General features: G+C 44.8%; 2 protein-coding genes across 13 annotated transcripts in view; one reads left to right on the top strand and one right to left on the bottom strand.

The window, feature by feature from the left end:
* Positions 1-4,185, top strand: part of UBE2R2 (ubiquitin conjugating enzyme E2 R2) — a 63,310-nt gene extending 59,125 nt beyond the window's left edge. For both annotated transcript variants that reach the window (XM_036433551.2, XM_036433552.2), the window contains 2 exons: positions 991-1,125; positions 3,199-4,185. In XM_036433551.2, the coding sequence (XP_036289444.1) occupies positions 991-1,125; positions 3,199-3,418 (355 nt within the window). In that variant the 3' untranslated portion in view covers positions 3,419-4,185. The remainder of the gene's footprint in view (positions 1-990; positions 1,126-3,198) is intronic.
* A 3,903-nt stretch (positions 4,186-8,088) lies between these two features.
* The window catches only part of UBAP2 (ubiquitin associated protein 2), a 71,723-nt gene continuing 67,481 nt past the window's right edge, over positions 8,089-12,330 (bottom strand). For 10 of the 11 annotated variants that reach the window (XM_045580053.1, XM_045580054.1, XM_036433540.2 and 7 more), the window contains 7 exons: positions 10,947-11,025; positions 10,528-10,733; positions 9,751-9,850; positions 9,561-9,668; positions 9,353-9,420; positions 9,087-9,278; positions 8,089-9,006 (listed from right to left, as the gene is read on the bottom strand). In XM_045580053.1, coding sequence (XP_045436009.1) covers positions 8,911-9,006; positions 9,087-9,278; positions 9,353-9,420; positions 9,561-9,668; positions 9,751-9,850; positions 10,528-10,733; positions 10,947-11,025 — 849 coding nt within the window. In that variant the 3' untranslated portion in view covers positions 8,089-8,910. The remainder of the gene's footprint in view (positions 9,007-9,086; positions 9,279-9,352; positions 9,421-9,560; positions 9,669-9,750; positions 9,851-10,527; positions 10,734-10,946; positions 11,026-12,330) is intronic. The other variant, XM_045580056.1, reaches the window with a different exon arrangement.

The following is a 12,330-nucleotide window of genomic DNA, read 5'->3' as shown; positions in this document are numbered from 1 at the left end:
CCCTCCCTTTATTTTTTGCTTGGGGCCAGGAGCAAAAGGCTATTTTGCAACAACACAATGTATAACCTCGCACCAATGAGAAAAGGTAGAGAAATTTAATTTTTTTCTCCCATTTTTCTCCTTTCATACATGCACACAGCTTGTAGGGGGAAAAAGCCTGGGAATAGTCTGGAATATTTTTGGAGGCTATTGTGCTCTTTTGGTTATTTTATCTAACTGAAACTGTATTCCCCATGACTAAGGTGTCTAGTTTTTATCTGTGGATAAAAATTGCCTGTTTATATCTCCCACAAGCTATATAAGCCCTGAGAATTCAGGGATGACATCTAATTTGCTCACTATTACACAGCCAACATCTTACTTGGTGCTTCTGGCACATAGTAGGTGCTTAGAAAAAAAAATTTTGAATAAAGATTTCTATTGAGACAAGTTCTTTTTCCTTTGTCCTTTGTCTCTGTCTTCCTTTCTTTAAAAGTATGAAAAGAAACACATTTCCATATAATACTGGGTGTTTGTTTTTTCTTTTAGATCTTATGAACAGCCACGATTAGAAATGGATGTATGAAGTAGCATCATGTTTCCCTCCCATGAAAAAATTGCCTTGAAGCTAAATGTTTTTTGCTTTTCGAAATTTTCCTTATTGCACTTAACTTGTAACATCTGAAGCAAACTTGTGGGGAAAATTTCTAAAATATAAAATGTTATTTGAAAAGCTTCCAGACTTTTTGCAGATTGGAGTATGTAGCCAGTTGAGATAGTCTTCTACAGTTGTATGTCCTGCAACAGGATCTCATGCTAGGCTCACATATTTCCTCTGCTTTTATCTCCTAGTTAGCCTAACCAGCTGAGTACTGAAAACAAATCTTCGTTTCCCTAGGCCTCAAATATTGTAGTCTTTAATTTTAAAAAATACTTTTGAATTCTGTGAATATGAGTATTTGTAGCTGATTTTTATTTATTTATTTATTTTTTTTACCCCCTTGTTTCTAGGACTATCCTGTTAAGTGTAATCTCATTGCTTAATGAGCCCAACACCTTCTCCCCAGCCAATGTGGATGCTTCAGTTATGTTCAGGAAATGGAGGGACAGTAAAGGAAAAGACAAAGAATATGCTGAAATCATTAGGTAAGGTGCTTTGTTTTTGGTTTGATCATTTCAAGTCTTTTTACTTAGAACCAAAGTAATATCCTAGAACCAGAAGTTTAAATTGAATTTCATCATCTACTCCATTTCTCTCAATGAGGTATTTTGTTTAGGAAGAGATTTGTGCTTGAGACTAATGAGTTTGGCTTTTGGAGAATACATACAAGATAATGTAGCAGGTGTGATTTCCTGGGAACCAGAGCTTCTAGGTTCTGAGCCAGTTTGCAAACTTTCTCTTGTAATCATTTTAGGGATGATTGTATTATTTTGGACTTTCAACATTCCATTAAGTATAGCAAGCAACCAATCATTCCAGGTAATTTCGTTTTCAAAATTTTTATTAATGAAGCCCTATTCTTCTGGGCATGATCATCATCAGCAACATTAGTATATGGTCTAACAGAATCTTTGAATAAGAGGCGGCTTGGGATCTACTCCTAACAGCCAAAAAGTTAACTGATAACCTTTTTATCAGTTAACTTTTTGGCTGTTTAGTTTTTCTGTGTAAAAGGGGGGCGGGAAATAGAAAAGATATTAAGCTCTTGATCATTTCCTGAGTAGGACATAAGGTTTTCATAAATATCCAAGATTGGTACTTGAATTGCAATAAATCTAATTACCCTCAATACAACTGCATTTTTATATTTATTAAGTTTATACAAACTCTAGTAAGAACTAGAATTTAGCGAGTCCCTCTCTATAAATCTAGTCAACATAATACAAATGAATTAGATCATAGAACAAATACTAGTGGTAAGTAGGATAATGTGAGGGAGTGATGATTGCTTTAAATTGGGTTGTCAGGGCAACTTCCTCTATGGTGATATTTAAGTTTATGTCTGAGTGATAACAAGTATACCATGTGATATTAAAAGCAAACATGTAGAAAAAGGCATGTCATCTGATAGCTGAACAATGTGGAAACACCGTTAGAACTCCTCCATACTCCAATCCATAATCATGTAATGAAATTATAGGGATGGATAGAATGTAGACATCTGTTTTGTTTCTTACCAGCCACCTAGGTGATTGGTATACACCAGAGATTGAAGGTAACTAGTAAAAATAGTAAGGGCGTATAGAGGAGCAGGAGTGGATTAATTTAAAGATGGAAATGCTTCATTAAAAACAGGGTTGAAGCCTGATGTTCAAAGGAAGAAGGATTTAGTTAAGTGAAGCATCCAGAGGTATTTGTATTCTTCCTGTTTCTTTATCTCATTATATTCTTTCAACATATTTTATGCACCAGCATTGTGTCAGGTACACTGCTAAGTCATTAAGCTGTATTCTTTTTCCCTGGGGAGCTCACTTTACTTAGCAAAAAATGAGGGCAACTATAGCAGCTTTAACAAGATATACCGGAAGGAATATATAATACTATGGAGTTCCTAGGAGATAATGCCTCATAAATAAGAATTTCCTTTTATGAGCAAAGAAAAAATCTCTTTAGGGAAAGAAACATGTTTGCTAAAACACAGGTGTGTGACAGCATGGCATGTCAAGAGAATTGTAAGTAGTTTTACATTGCTTGAATATAAATTCTGATTTGGGAAATTAAGAGGCATCAATCAGGTCTTAAAAGACATTGATGTGCCCTAGCCTGTTTGGCTCTGGATTGAGTGTTGGCCTACAGACTGAAGGATCCAGGGTTCGATTCTGGTCGGGGGCACATGCCCAGGTTGTGAACTCAATCACCAGTGGGGGGCGGGGGGGTGCAGGAGGCAGCCAATCCATGATTCTCCTTGATATTTTTCTCCCTTCCTCTCTGATATCAATAAAAAATATTTTTTTAAAAAGGACATTGATGAGAGACAAACAGGAGAAAAAATATCTGAGAAAATTGCTGTATGATCAGTATTTAAGATTTGCTTTTCAAAAGGTCATTATTAAGCATCCTTCAGAATGGCGCCTGAGAGGCTGACTGCTTTTGGGGTAAGAGAGGCTTTCAGGCAGGCACTAAAAGTTTAGAAACCTGAGTTATAAGGAATCTTATATAGAAACACCAATTATAAACTCATCTTCAAAACACATACATAAACTACCCTCTTCCTTCAGAAAACAGGTTTCAGCCACTAAAGCCGAAGCAGAAAAGGATGGAGTGAAAGTCCCCACGACCCTGGCGGAATATTGCATCAAAACTAAAGTGCCTTCCAATGACAACAGCTCAGATTTGCTTTATGACGACTTGTACGACGATGACATTGATGATGAAGATGAGGAGGAGGAAGATGCCGACTGTTATGACGACGACGATTCTGGGAATGAGGAGTCGTGACCTGCTCCTTCGAAGCCCCTGTACTGCCCTGCCATCTCAGGCCAAAGGGAGGGGAGCAAGTGGGGACCTAGCAGTGGCCCCTCAGCAAAAACCTATCACAGGGGGTGGGGAAAACAAACACACGGCTCCTGCCGACTCCCCTGGTGGATCTCAGTTCGCTCCTTCTATGGACCTCTTAATGAAGAGAAGGTAATCCTCCACAGAATGTCCGAATTCTTGCATTCTCTACCCTTCCATCACTGTATTGATTTTCCCCCCTTTAAACCCAAACCCCTGCCTCACTTCGTCTCTACAAAGTGTTCACAGCAAAACACGTTTGGTCTGTTTTTAGATTCTTGAAGAATTAAATAGTCTTTCATCAAGATGTTTAATGTGTTTAAAGCTGGGAACCCATTGGGAGTTCACAAGTGCTGCATATGCTGGGTAGGAAGAGAAAATGGAAACAACCCCCCAAAATCCCACAAGACAAACTTCAAAATTTTTGCCAAGGTTTAGCGGCTCCATTTACATTAGTGTGTGCACATTTGTTCCGCCCCATGTTGGTGAATTTTGTTTCTTTCCAGTTCTTAAGTCTGGGTACGGCGGGCATCAGGGACTCTGTGCTAAGACTGATGAAATGTGTTCCTAAGGGCACCTCGCCCCTTCAGCCTCCAGGAAATCATCCTAACACAGAGGTCTCAGCTGTTCTGAGGAAAGAAATCAGAGTTTGGTTTTTGAAATTGATTGGGATCTAAAGCCTGAAATAAATATTCATACTTTACATAGAACTGAGCACTTGATTGCTATTTATTTTAAAGGCAGAGTTGTTCTTCTCCCACCCCCACCCCAGGGAGTTGTGGGGGAGTCTTGGTGATGGCAACAAAGAGATAAAATCATTATGCCAATTTTGGTTGATGCTGCTGGGCTGGAGGGGGTCAAAACTACTGGTGACCACTGTTGGGAGAGAGAACATCCGTTTTATTTATTTAACAAGGCCTTTCCGTCAAAGATACACTCACCATGAGGATATATTTTTTTTAAGTAGCCAGTTTTAATTACTCAGTATTAATACTAAGTGCATGTGTTACAATTTTGGTTTTCATTGAGCTAGTGATATCTGTGGATAAATGAGACAAGAGTGACCAGTTACCTTTCTCATTGGCTGTAACCTGGACTTTGCTCTTCTTCCAATGTACTGTCTGGCTGTGAAGTGCAAGAATTGTGCATGGAACTTGCCTTGGGTTTCTTGAGACTCTTCTGCCCAGGGAGTTGGCTGCAGGCAGTCTGGGTGATGCTAGATCTTCCTTCTGTGCAATGGCTGCAGCTTTGATGTCCCTGGTCTCAATCATGTGTTACTTCAATCAATTCTGAGCTCCATCAGCCTTCACCAACCAGGGACTTCAGAACTTGGCAGTGATTTCTGTTTCTTATGGGAGTGGGCCAGTTCATATAAGGGCAGTGTTCTTTCAGTGGGGAAAATTGTTAATGTAAAATCCCAGGTTTTGGGAGGAAAATACAGCAAAGACTGACTATAATCCTACTTCAGGTCCCTGTGCACTAGTGTCAACTCCTTTTCTTCAAATCTTAGCTCAGAAAGAACAAAAGGGTTGATGAGGGACGAGGTAGAATAGATTCTAGAACAGAATAGGTGATGCTTACTTCCTTAGCTCCTCCTTCCTTTCTGATCTCAGGGTTTTCATTCGCTCTTCAAACTCTCCAAAACGTGCTAATTCCCAGCAACCCCCTCTGGCCTCTGAAGTTTGGTCTAGTATTAAGTGAAAACATTTAACGTGTTAAGGTTAAAGTGGGAATAGTGAGCCTGCTCCCAGAATCTGTCCAAGTTCCACGGTGCCAGGACTACTTGTACCCTTGAATCTAGTGACTCAGATTCAGTAAATAACTCTTTGAGATAAAACACGGACTGCAAACTCTTAAGGATGTTAAAACTATGTTTTTGCTCCTCATACTTAAGTCATGCTTCCGAATAACCTGCAAATCTTAATGGAGCCCAAAGTCTCTCATAATGCCGATTATTCTCTACCCTCTCAACAAACCCTCCTCCCCGACGTTCACAGCAGGTAGCTTGGTTTTATAGAGCCCTATAATTAAGCCGCTGTACCCCCTTCCCCACTTACTGCTAAAGCATTTCTTTCCCAGGGCAGACCAGGCATGTTGGCAACGTGGGAGGTGCTATGCTGTTCAGCCTGGTCCCATTAGGCCCTGTTGGCCTGTTGCACGTTGACTCAGGGAGCCAGAGAGCCAGGTGGAGGTGGTACCTCCCAGCCCTGTGGGGTGTAACAGTGAGGGCTGGGTTTGCCTCTGATAGAATACAATCAGAAGACTGGAGTGTGGTGATTTGGTAGCACGTAGACATTCTGATAGCTCACACTGACTTGTAAAACCCAGGTGATGGTTCCAGAGCTCTGACTTGAGAACACATCCTGTGGCAAAAGAAAACTTGAGCTTACTGTAACTTTAGGAGTGGCGATCTCCAGTGGAACCTTGTGAGTACCCTTGTGCTGATTTGGTATAATGAGCTCAAAATCCTGCATTTTTTAATTCCTTCGATTCTAGCGGAGGCCTCTCTGGGTGCTCTTCAAGTCTGTGTTTTTTGGGGCTGGGTGGAGAAAGTAGATCATCATGATTCTGTTGTTGCTTCTCAAAGTCTTCCCCTCTATTTCATATCATTCCAGAGCTCTCTTCTATTAGCCAGACTTTTTCTTTTTTGTAGTCTCTTCTTTCCTCTCCCTGGTAATTATTTGTTTATTTGCTGGTTTCCTTATTTTTTGGGACATACATGGTAAGAGATTGAAGGGGAAAAGTGTAGTCCTCCACTGAAAATTAACTTTCCACCCCTCCCACGCTGATAAAGGTTTACATTCACAAATTCAGATGCAATTTTCAACTATTCTAAAACCAGCAGGTCAGACCTGACTTTAATAATTTTCTTAGCTGAAATTGTAGATGTTTTTCTTCAGTTTAACTTATGAGAAAAGATTATCTGATAAATTTTGTGTTGAATTTCCCTTTAGTGGTTTATTTTGTCTTTTTCTGCCCATCTGTCTACTAATAAAATGTGAAATAAAATATACCTGTATTGCTACTTCCCCATGGGATGACCCTCTTCTTTCTTTTCTCGTGTTAAAATTAAAAGGTCTTAGTATCTCCACTGTTCCCTTGCAGATTATGCCTCGGATTCAGCTGAAAAATTAAAATAAAAACCAACTCTTGCTGACCTGCCTTTAATAACATTCTGCTCGGCTCACCTTGCAGACTAAATATCCCCAGTCCTTACCCAACTTAAATAAAGGTTATTAAAGACAGCCATTTGTTAACCTTAATTCTGAAATAGGACACAGTCTGCCAGCGGCACAATTAGGTCAGTGGAAGGGATGGAGGTGCTCCACTGCCCTCCTTAGGAGGCCTTTGTTTTCACTGTCACCTCTCTTCCTGACTTCCTGCTGCTAAAAGCAAGGAGCAGGCAGGATACCAGTTTAACGAAAACTCCCTTTTAGTTTCAGTTTGGACCTTTACTCCCCCCTCCTTCCCCTTTTTTTGTTGTTGTTAATCCTCACCTGAGGATGTTTTCTCGATTTTTAAGGAGAGTGGAAGGGAGAGAGGAGAGAGAAACATCAATGTGAGACACATCGATTAGTTGCCTCCCTAATATGCGCCCTGACAAGGGTTGGGGATTGAACCTGCAGTCCATGTACATGCCCTTGATTAGGAATTAAACCGGAAACCCTTCAGTGTGCAGGCTGACGCTCTAACCACTGGACATGCTGGCCAGGGCCACTTACCTTTTTTTTTAAGCTAGGATCCCAAACTGGATTAACAGCAGAACCTCTCTGATCTGATGAAATGATTTTAGAGGCAAAAGTAGAAAAGGTAAAGACTATAATCCAGGCACACTACCTTGACTTGAAGCAACACATTTTGCCCAGGATCTACTTAACCTATTTTTTTTTTTTTCTTTCCTTTTTTGTTACTCCGCACCCAAGGATACTTTTCCATTGGTTTTTAGGGAGAGTGGAAAGGAGAGAGAGACATCAATTAGCTGTCTCCTACATGCAGCCCAACCAGGGCCAGGGAGCATGTAACCAAGGTGCATGCCCTGACTGGAATTGAACTCAGTACCCCGAGTCCGCAGGCTGATGCTCTATCCACTGAGCCAAACCAGCTAGGGTGCACTTACCTATTTCATACCACCTTGACTCCCTAGTCACATGTTCCACCACAGCCTTGACTGTCAATCAAGATTGTTTGGTTGACGAAAAGCAAAGGTTTAGCTGTTCAAACTTATTCTCTCACCGGCCTAGAATTGTGGTTGCAATTTTTACCTTTGCTCCTTTGGAAGAGAAATTACCCTGCCCAGCTATTTCTGCTGACAGACCCAATAAGAGACTGTTATGGAGCTACAAGAAAAGAAAGTAAACCGGGAAACACTGCCTGTGCCTTGTCAGGAACGTTTGCTGTCTTTTTAGCCGAAATCATTTCCTTGAATGCTATTTGGAAACAAGGCAAGAGAAGGGCCCAGCAAAGAGAGGACCAGTTTAAACCCTCCACCTGTTGCCAAGAAGACTGACCACGTGAGCTCTACTTCAGCCCTGTGAAGTCCAAAGGTCCCTGGAACTATAAGGAGAGGGCCTCGGCCCTAAACTCTCCTTCAGTTACACCACACACAGACTGGGCATGCTCTCAGAACTTTATTAGGTGGACTTTGGGCAAAAGAGAAAACCCTGAAGCAGTCGCCCACCTGGTTCAGGACAACTGGAAGAGGAGCTTTGCATGGAGACGTGCTCTTGTGGAACGTTATCTGATTTTTAAAAAGGGGAGCTGACACCTGGCTTAACACTTCTGAGCACAAATTCGGATTATTATTAAAATGGCCAGCCAGAGGAAGGCAAGTCCCTGGGGACAAGAGCAGGCCAGAAGCAGATACCCCTGCTCTATATGAAGACAAACAGGTGCCACTTTCATGTTGAGCAGGGGGGATATTTCCGCTATTCCCAGATCAAGATTTGGCAGGAGAGGAACAGTAAACAAATGACAAAAGGACAAGTTTCTCAAATAGAGGGATAAAGTAATTACACAAGGAAGGAAAAACTCATATAATGGTTTATAAGGGGATAAGTCGTGATTCTTCATTGGTACCTGATCCCATTACCCAAATGCCTTAAACCAGCCCTTCCAGGCACTGCCCCTTGAAGCCTCCTGGCAGGGGGGCTATGTGGGAGGTAGGAGGGGAGAGGGGGCTTATTTTGCTACAGCAAAAAGGGGCTTGAGTGGGGAAGACCCCCCCACTCTCCTAAGACTTCTGTCACATTTACAAATACATACATAAATACATTACATACAATAGCGAGTCTGGGAGGAAGGCTCCCCACTGAGGCTTGGCTGACACAGTTACACGTCTCAAATTCTAGGAAAAGGTACTGGGCTCCCAGAATCGGGCTCCATGTGGTATCTCCTGCCCAGGGTAAGCCCTGCCCCAGCCCACCCCTCTTCAGGGTTCAGTTTGTCCAGTATGGAGAGTTGCCGTAGGCAGGTTTGGAGGCTTGTGACTTGGGCTGCAGGGAGCTCGGCTGGCTGCGCTGACCTGAGCCACTCTGAGGAGGAGAGAAAGCTGTCAAGGCTGGAGCAGAACCCCCAACCCAGGACAGGGTGTCTGCCTCCATCATTGGCTCACCTGGGCATCCTGCGGAAGGTGGTGGTGTAACAGCTGTGAGTGAGGCTGCTGGTGGGCAGGAAGGATGTGCAAGAATGGTGGGGGTGCATAACCAGCAGCTGCTCCAGGGGCCAGGGGCCCTGAGGAACCCAAGGCCGAGGGCAGGCTGAACGGTGGAGGGGTCCCTGCATGAAATCCCTGCTTATCAAAAGTCTGCAGGGCAAAGAGACAACCATGAGGACCATCTTGGGTTGCATCCCTCACACACCCATCTCTTCCTCCCTTACCTGAGTCTTATTGTAGACAGAACCAGTCATGTCAGGGAGGCCAGTGGTGCTTGAAGACACGGACACTCCTAGGAGGAAAAGCAGGTGTTCCCACAGCAGTTGGTCCTAACTCCAGCCTCCCCATCTCCAGGGCATTCTGGGATAGCCTTGCGTGAGGAGGAGACAACTACTCTGGGCCTCAGTCCTGGAAAGGAGGGACAGACGCTACCTTTGCCAGGCCCAGAACCTGCAGACTTGCTTTGTGCCTGTGATGATCCACCATAGCCACCCTTGGTGTAGTCTCCCGCTGCTGTCCCCTGGGTCAGGTCATCATAACCTAGCATGGCAGGGGACAAGAGGCATGTGTGAGCAAGGCAAGCCTGTCCCACCCATGTCTCCGTGCTGGGAGCACCTCTCACCTGTGCTGTAGCTATGTGGGCCATAACCACTGGCCTGCTGGAAAGGTGTTGGGGGAGTGCTGAGGTTCACACCATGCTGCTTGGCTGAGGCCGGTGGAACCTGGCAGGGTGAGCAGGAGAGGCATTAGAGAAACAGGGCAGGGGAGGGAGGTCAGGTACTCCTGGGTTAGCATAAAGTAGCAGGTGACATAGTCACAAGGGACCTGTGTTAGTACAACACATGTTGGATCTAAAAACCAGCAGGAGTCCTACCCGGTTTGGCTGTGTATAGAGCACCAGCCTGCAGACTGAAGGATCCCAGGTTTGATTCTGGCCAAGGGCACATGCCCGGACTGTGGGCTTAATCCCCCAGTAAGGGGCATGCAATAGACAGCCAATCAATGGTTCCCTCATCATTGATTTTTCTATCCCTTTCCCTTCCTCTCTGAAATCAATAAAAATATTAAAAAGTAAAAAAATAGCTGGAACCGGTTTGGCTCAGTGGATAGAGCACTGGCCTGAGGAATGAAGGGTTCCGGGTTCGATTCCGGTCAAGGACATGTACCTTGGTTGGGGGCACATCCCCAGTGGAGTGTGCAGGAGGCAGCTGATCGATGTTTCTAACACTCTATCCCTCTCCCTCTCTGTAAAAGATCAATAAAATATATTTTTAAGAATAATAATAAAAAAATGGTAGGAAAGCAACCTCGCATCCAGCCCAAAACATTCCTGGAGACTCTAAGTGAAGTCATGTCCCTCACTCCCTGTAGCTGGAATTAAACCCCCACAAATACTCACAAACATGGTGGGTCCATACTGGAAGGCACTGGGCACGCCTGTGTAGTAGGGAAGGCCAGTGTAGCTATAGCCAGGTGGCAGCGCAGGATTCAGAAAGGGCTGTTGGGGGGTGTGGTGGGCCTGGGATTGGCTCTGCTGTGCTTGAGCCAGTGTGGTGGGAGGCGCAGGGGATGCAGAGTCACCTCGGCCAAACTTTGTGATATCACCTAGGAGAAAAGGATACCTGTTCTAGTCACTGCACTGAGCCGACCAGGAAAAAAGCCAGGCTGTCTCCTGCAAACAGGAATGGGTCTGGCTGCCAGCTCACCAAAGGGAAGCTAGCAGGCATCTCTTAACCCTTCTCTTTCAGACACCTGGGAATAGCTACAGGCCAGTTCTGATGCACACTCCTTTCCTCCCCATCCCCTGAACAAACTGACCTGAATATGGATTACTAGCAAGACTCCCATCTCGGCTGGCAAGGGCTGTGGGTGTAGCAAAGGGAATTCCATAATAATCCTAGGAGAGATCAGAGAGGCTCAGTAAGCGTAATGGCCACACCCCCTCCCTGGAGAGCAGGTCCAGCAGGCAGCACAGGACCTCTATGATGCCACATCCTGGGACATGGTAGACTGCAGGGATGTCACATGCACATTCACCAAATCAGTGATGCCCGTTGAAGTTGTACACAAAGCAAGCAGACACAATGACCAATCCCTCAGCTTCCCACGGGCAGAGCCATTGGAGGCCCAATCTCACATCCACTGACCCCGCAGATGGACACCGGTGAATGCCATAGGCAGAACCAGCTCTGCTGGAATTTCCTATGTGAAACTAAAGAGCAGGTGACCAGACAGCAGAAACCTAAAAAGGAGTCAGTAGGAGAGGAGGTGCCTTAAAGGGTTTAACAGGGGTCAGGGCAGCAATGCCAGGAAGGCACAAGTACAAGCAGGACCCCAGGTAAGGTGCTGAGCTTGTCTCTCACCCAGTCTCCCCGGCAACACTAACACCCCACAGGAACCAGGGGTACCAAGAAGGCAAAACACAACAGAGCTCTGGAAATGGGAGGCCTGCCTCGACCCTTCCTACCCAGCGCTGCAGGCCCAGACATCCATCACCTCTGAACCAAGGAGAGCCCTCCTGCTTTCCAGGTAGCTTCCAAGAAACCTGTAGCATCCTCAGCCCAGGATCCAAGGAGAAGGCGGGGCTGGGGTAGCACAGCGCTAGGAGGAACACAACTGGAGACAGGCCTAGAGAAAGCCCAGGAGGGGGAAAATCCAAAAGCAGGAATAAAAAAGTGCCAGAGGCTAAGGAATGACCAAAGGAAAAAATGAAAGCTGTATCTCAACATGTAGACCCAGAGGTGATTACTTCTAAGGCTCAAAATGATAAAGGGATTCATCATTTTGACGAATCAAATGATTCAAAGCAAATGACTCCCGGGACTGGGATTCCAATGAGCCACTCCTAGGGGTCCAAGCAGGACCCACGTGCAGACTCACTCAGGAACACATTTTGCATTCCATCCCTGATGCCCTGGGACTCTTGGGCAAGATTGCTGTGAGATTTCATGAGTATCAGGGGGATCAGGGCCACTTCCCGTTTCCCCAGAGAGCCCTAAGGCTCAGGCATACCCAAAGACCCTAAATTCTGTTGACCAACCTAGAAGTCGGCCATCATATTTCCAACATCCTTTCTCTGGGGATGTGGGCAACAGCAAGGAGTCTGGAGGCCCCTGGGCAGCATTGTAATGAGCTGTAGGTTTGCACAGGTGGGTTAGAATAGCCCAGCTACCAGCCTCTGGCTCTGGAAATACTTCATCAG

This window comes from Pipistrellus kuhlii, unplaced genomic scaffold (genome assembly GCF_014108245.1).
Source record: "Pipistrellus kuhlii isolate mPipKuh1 unplaced genomic scaffold, mPipKuh1.p scaffold_m20_p_12, whole genome shotgun sequence".
Lineage (NCBI taxonomy): Eukaryota > Metazoa > Chordata > Mammalia > Chiroptera > Vespertilionidae > Pipistrellus > Pipistrellus kuhlii.
The sequence above is the reverse complement of the archived record's forward strand: the minus strand, read 5'-3'. Positions and strand labels throughout refer to the sequence as shown.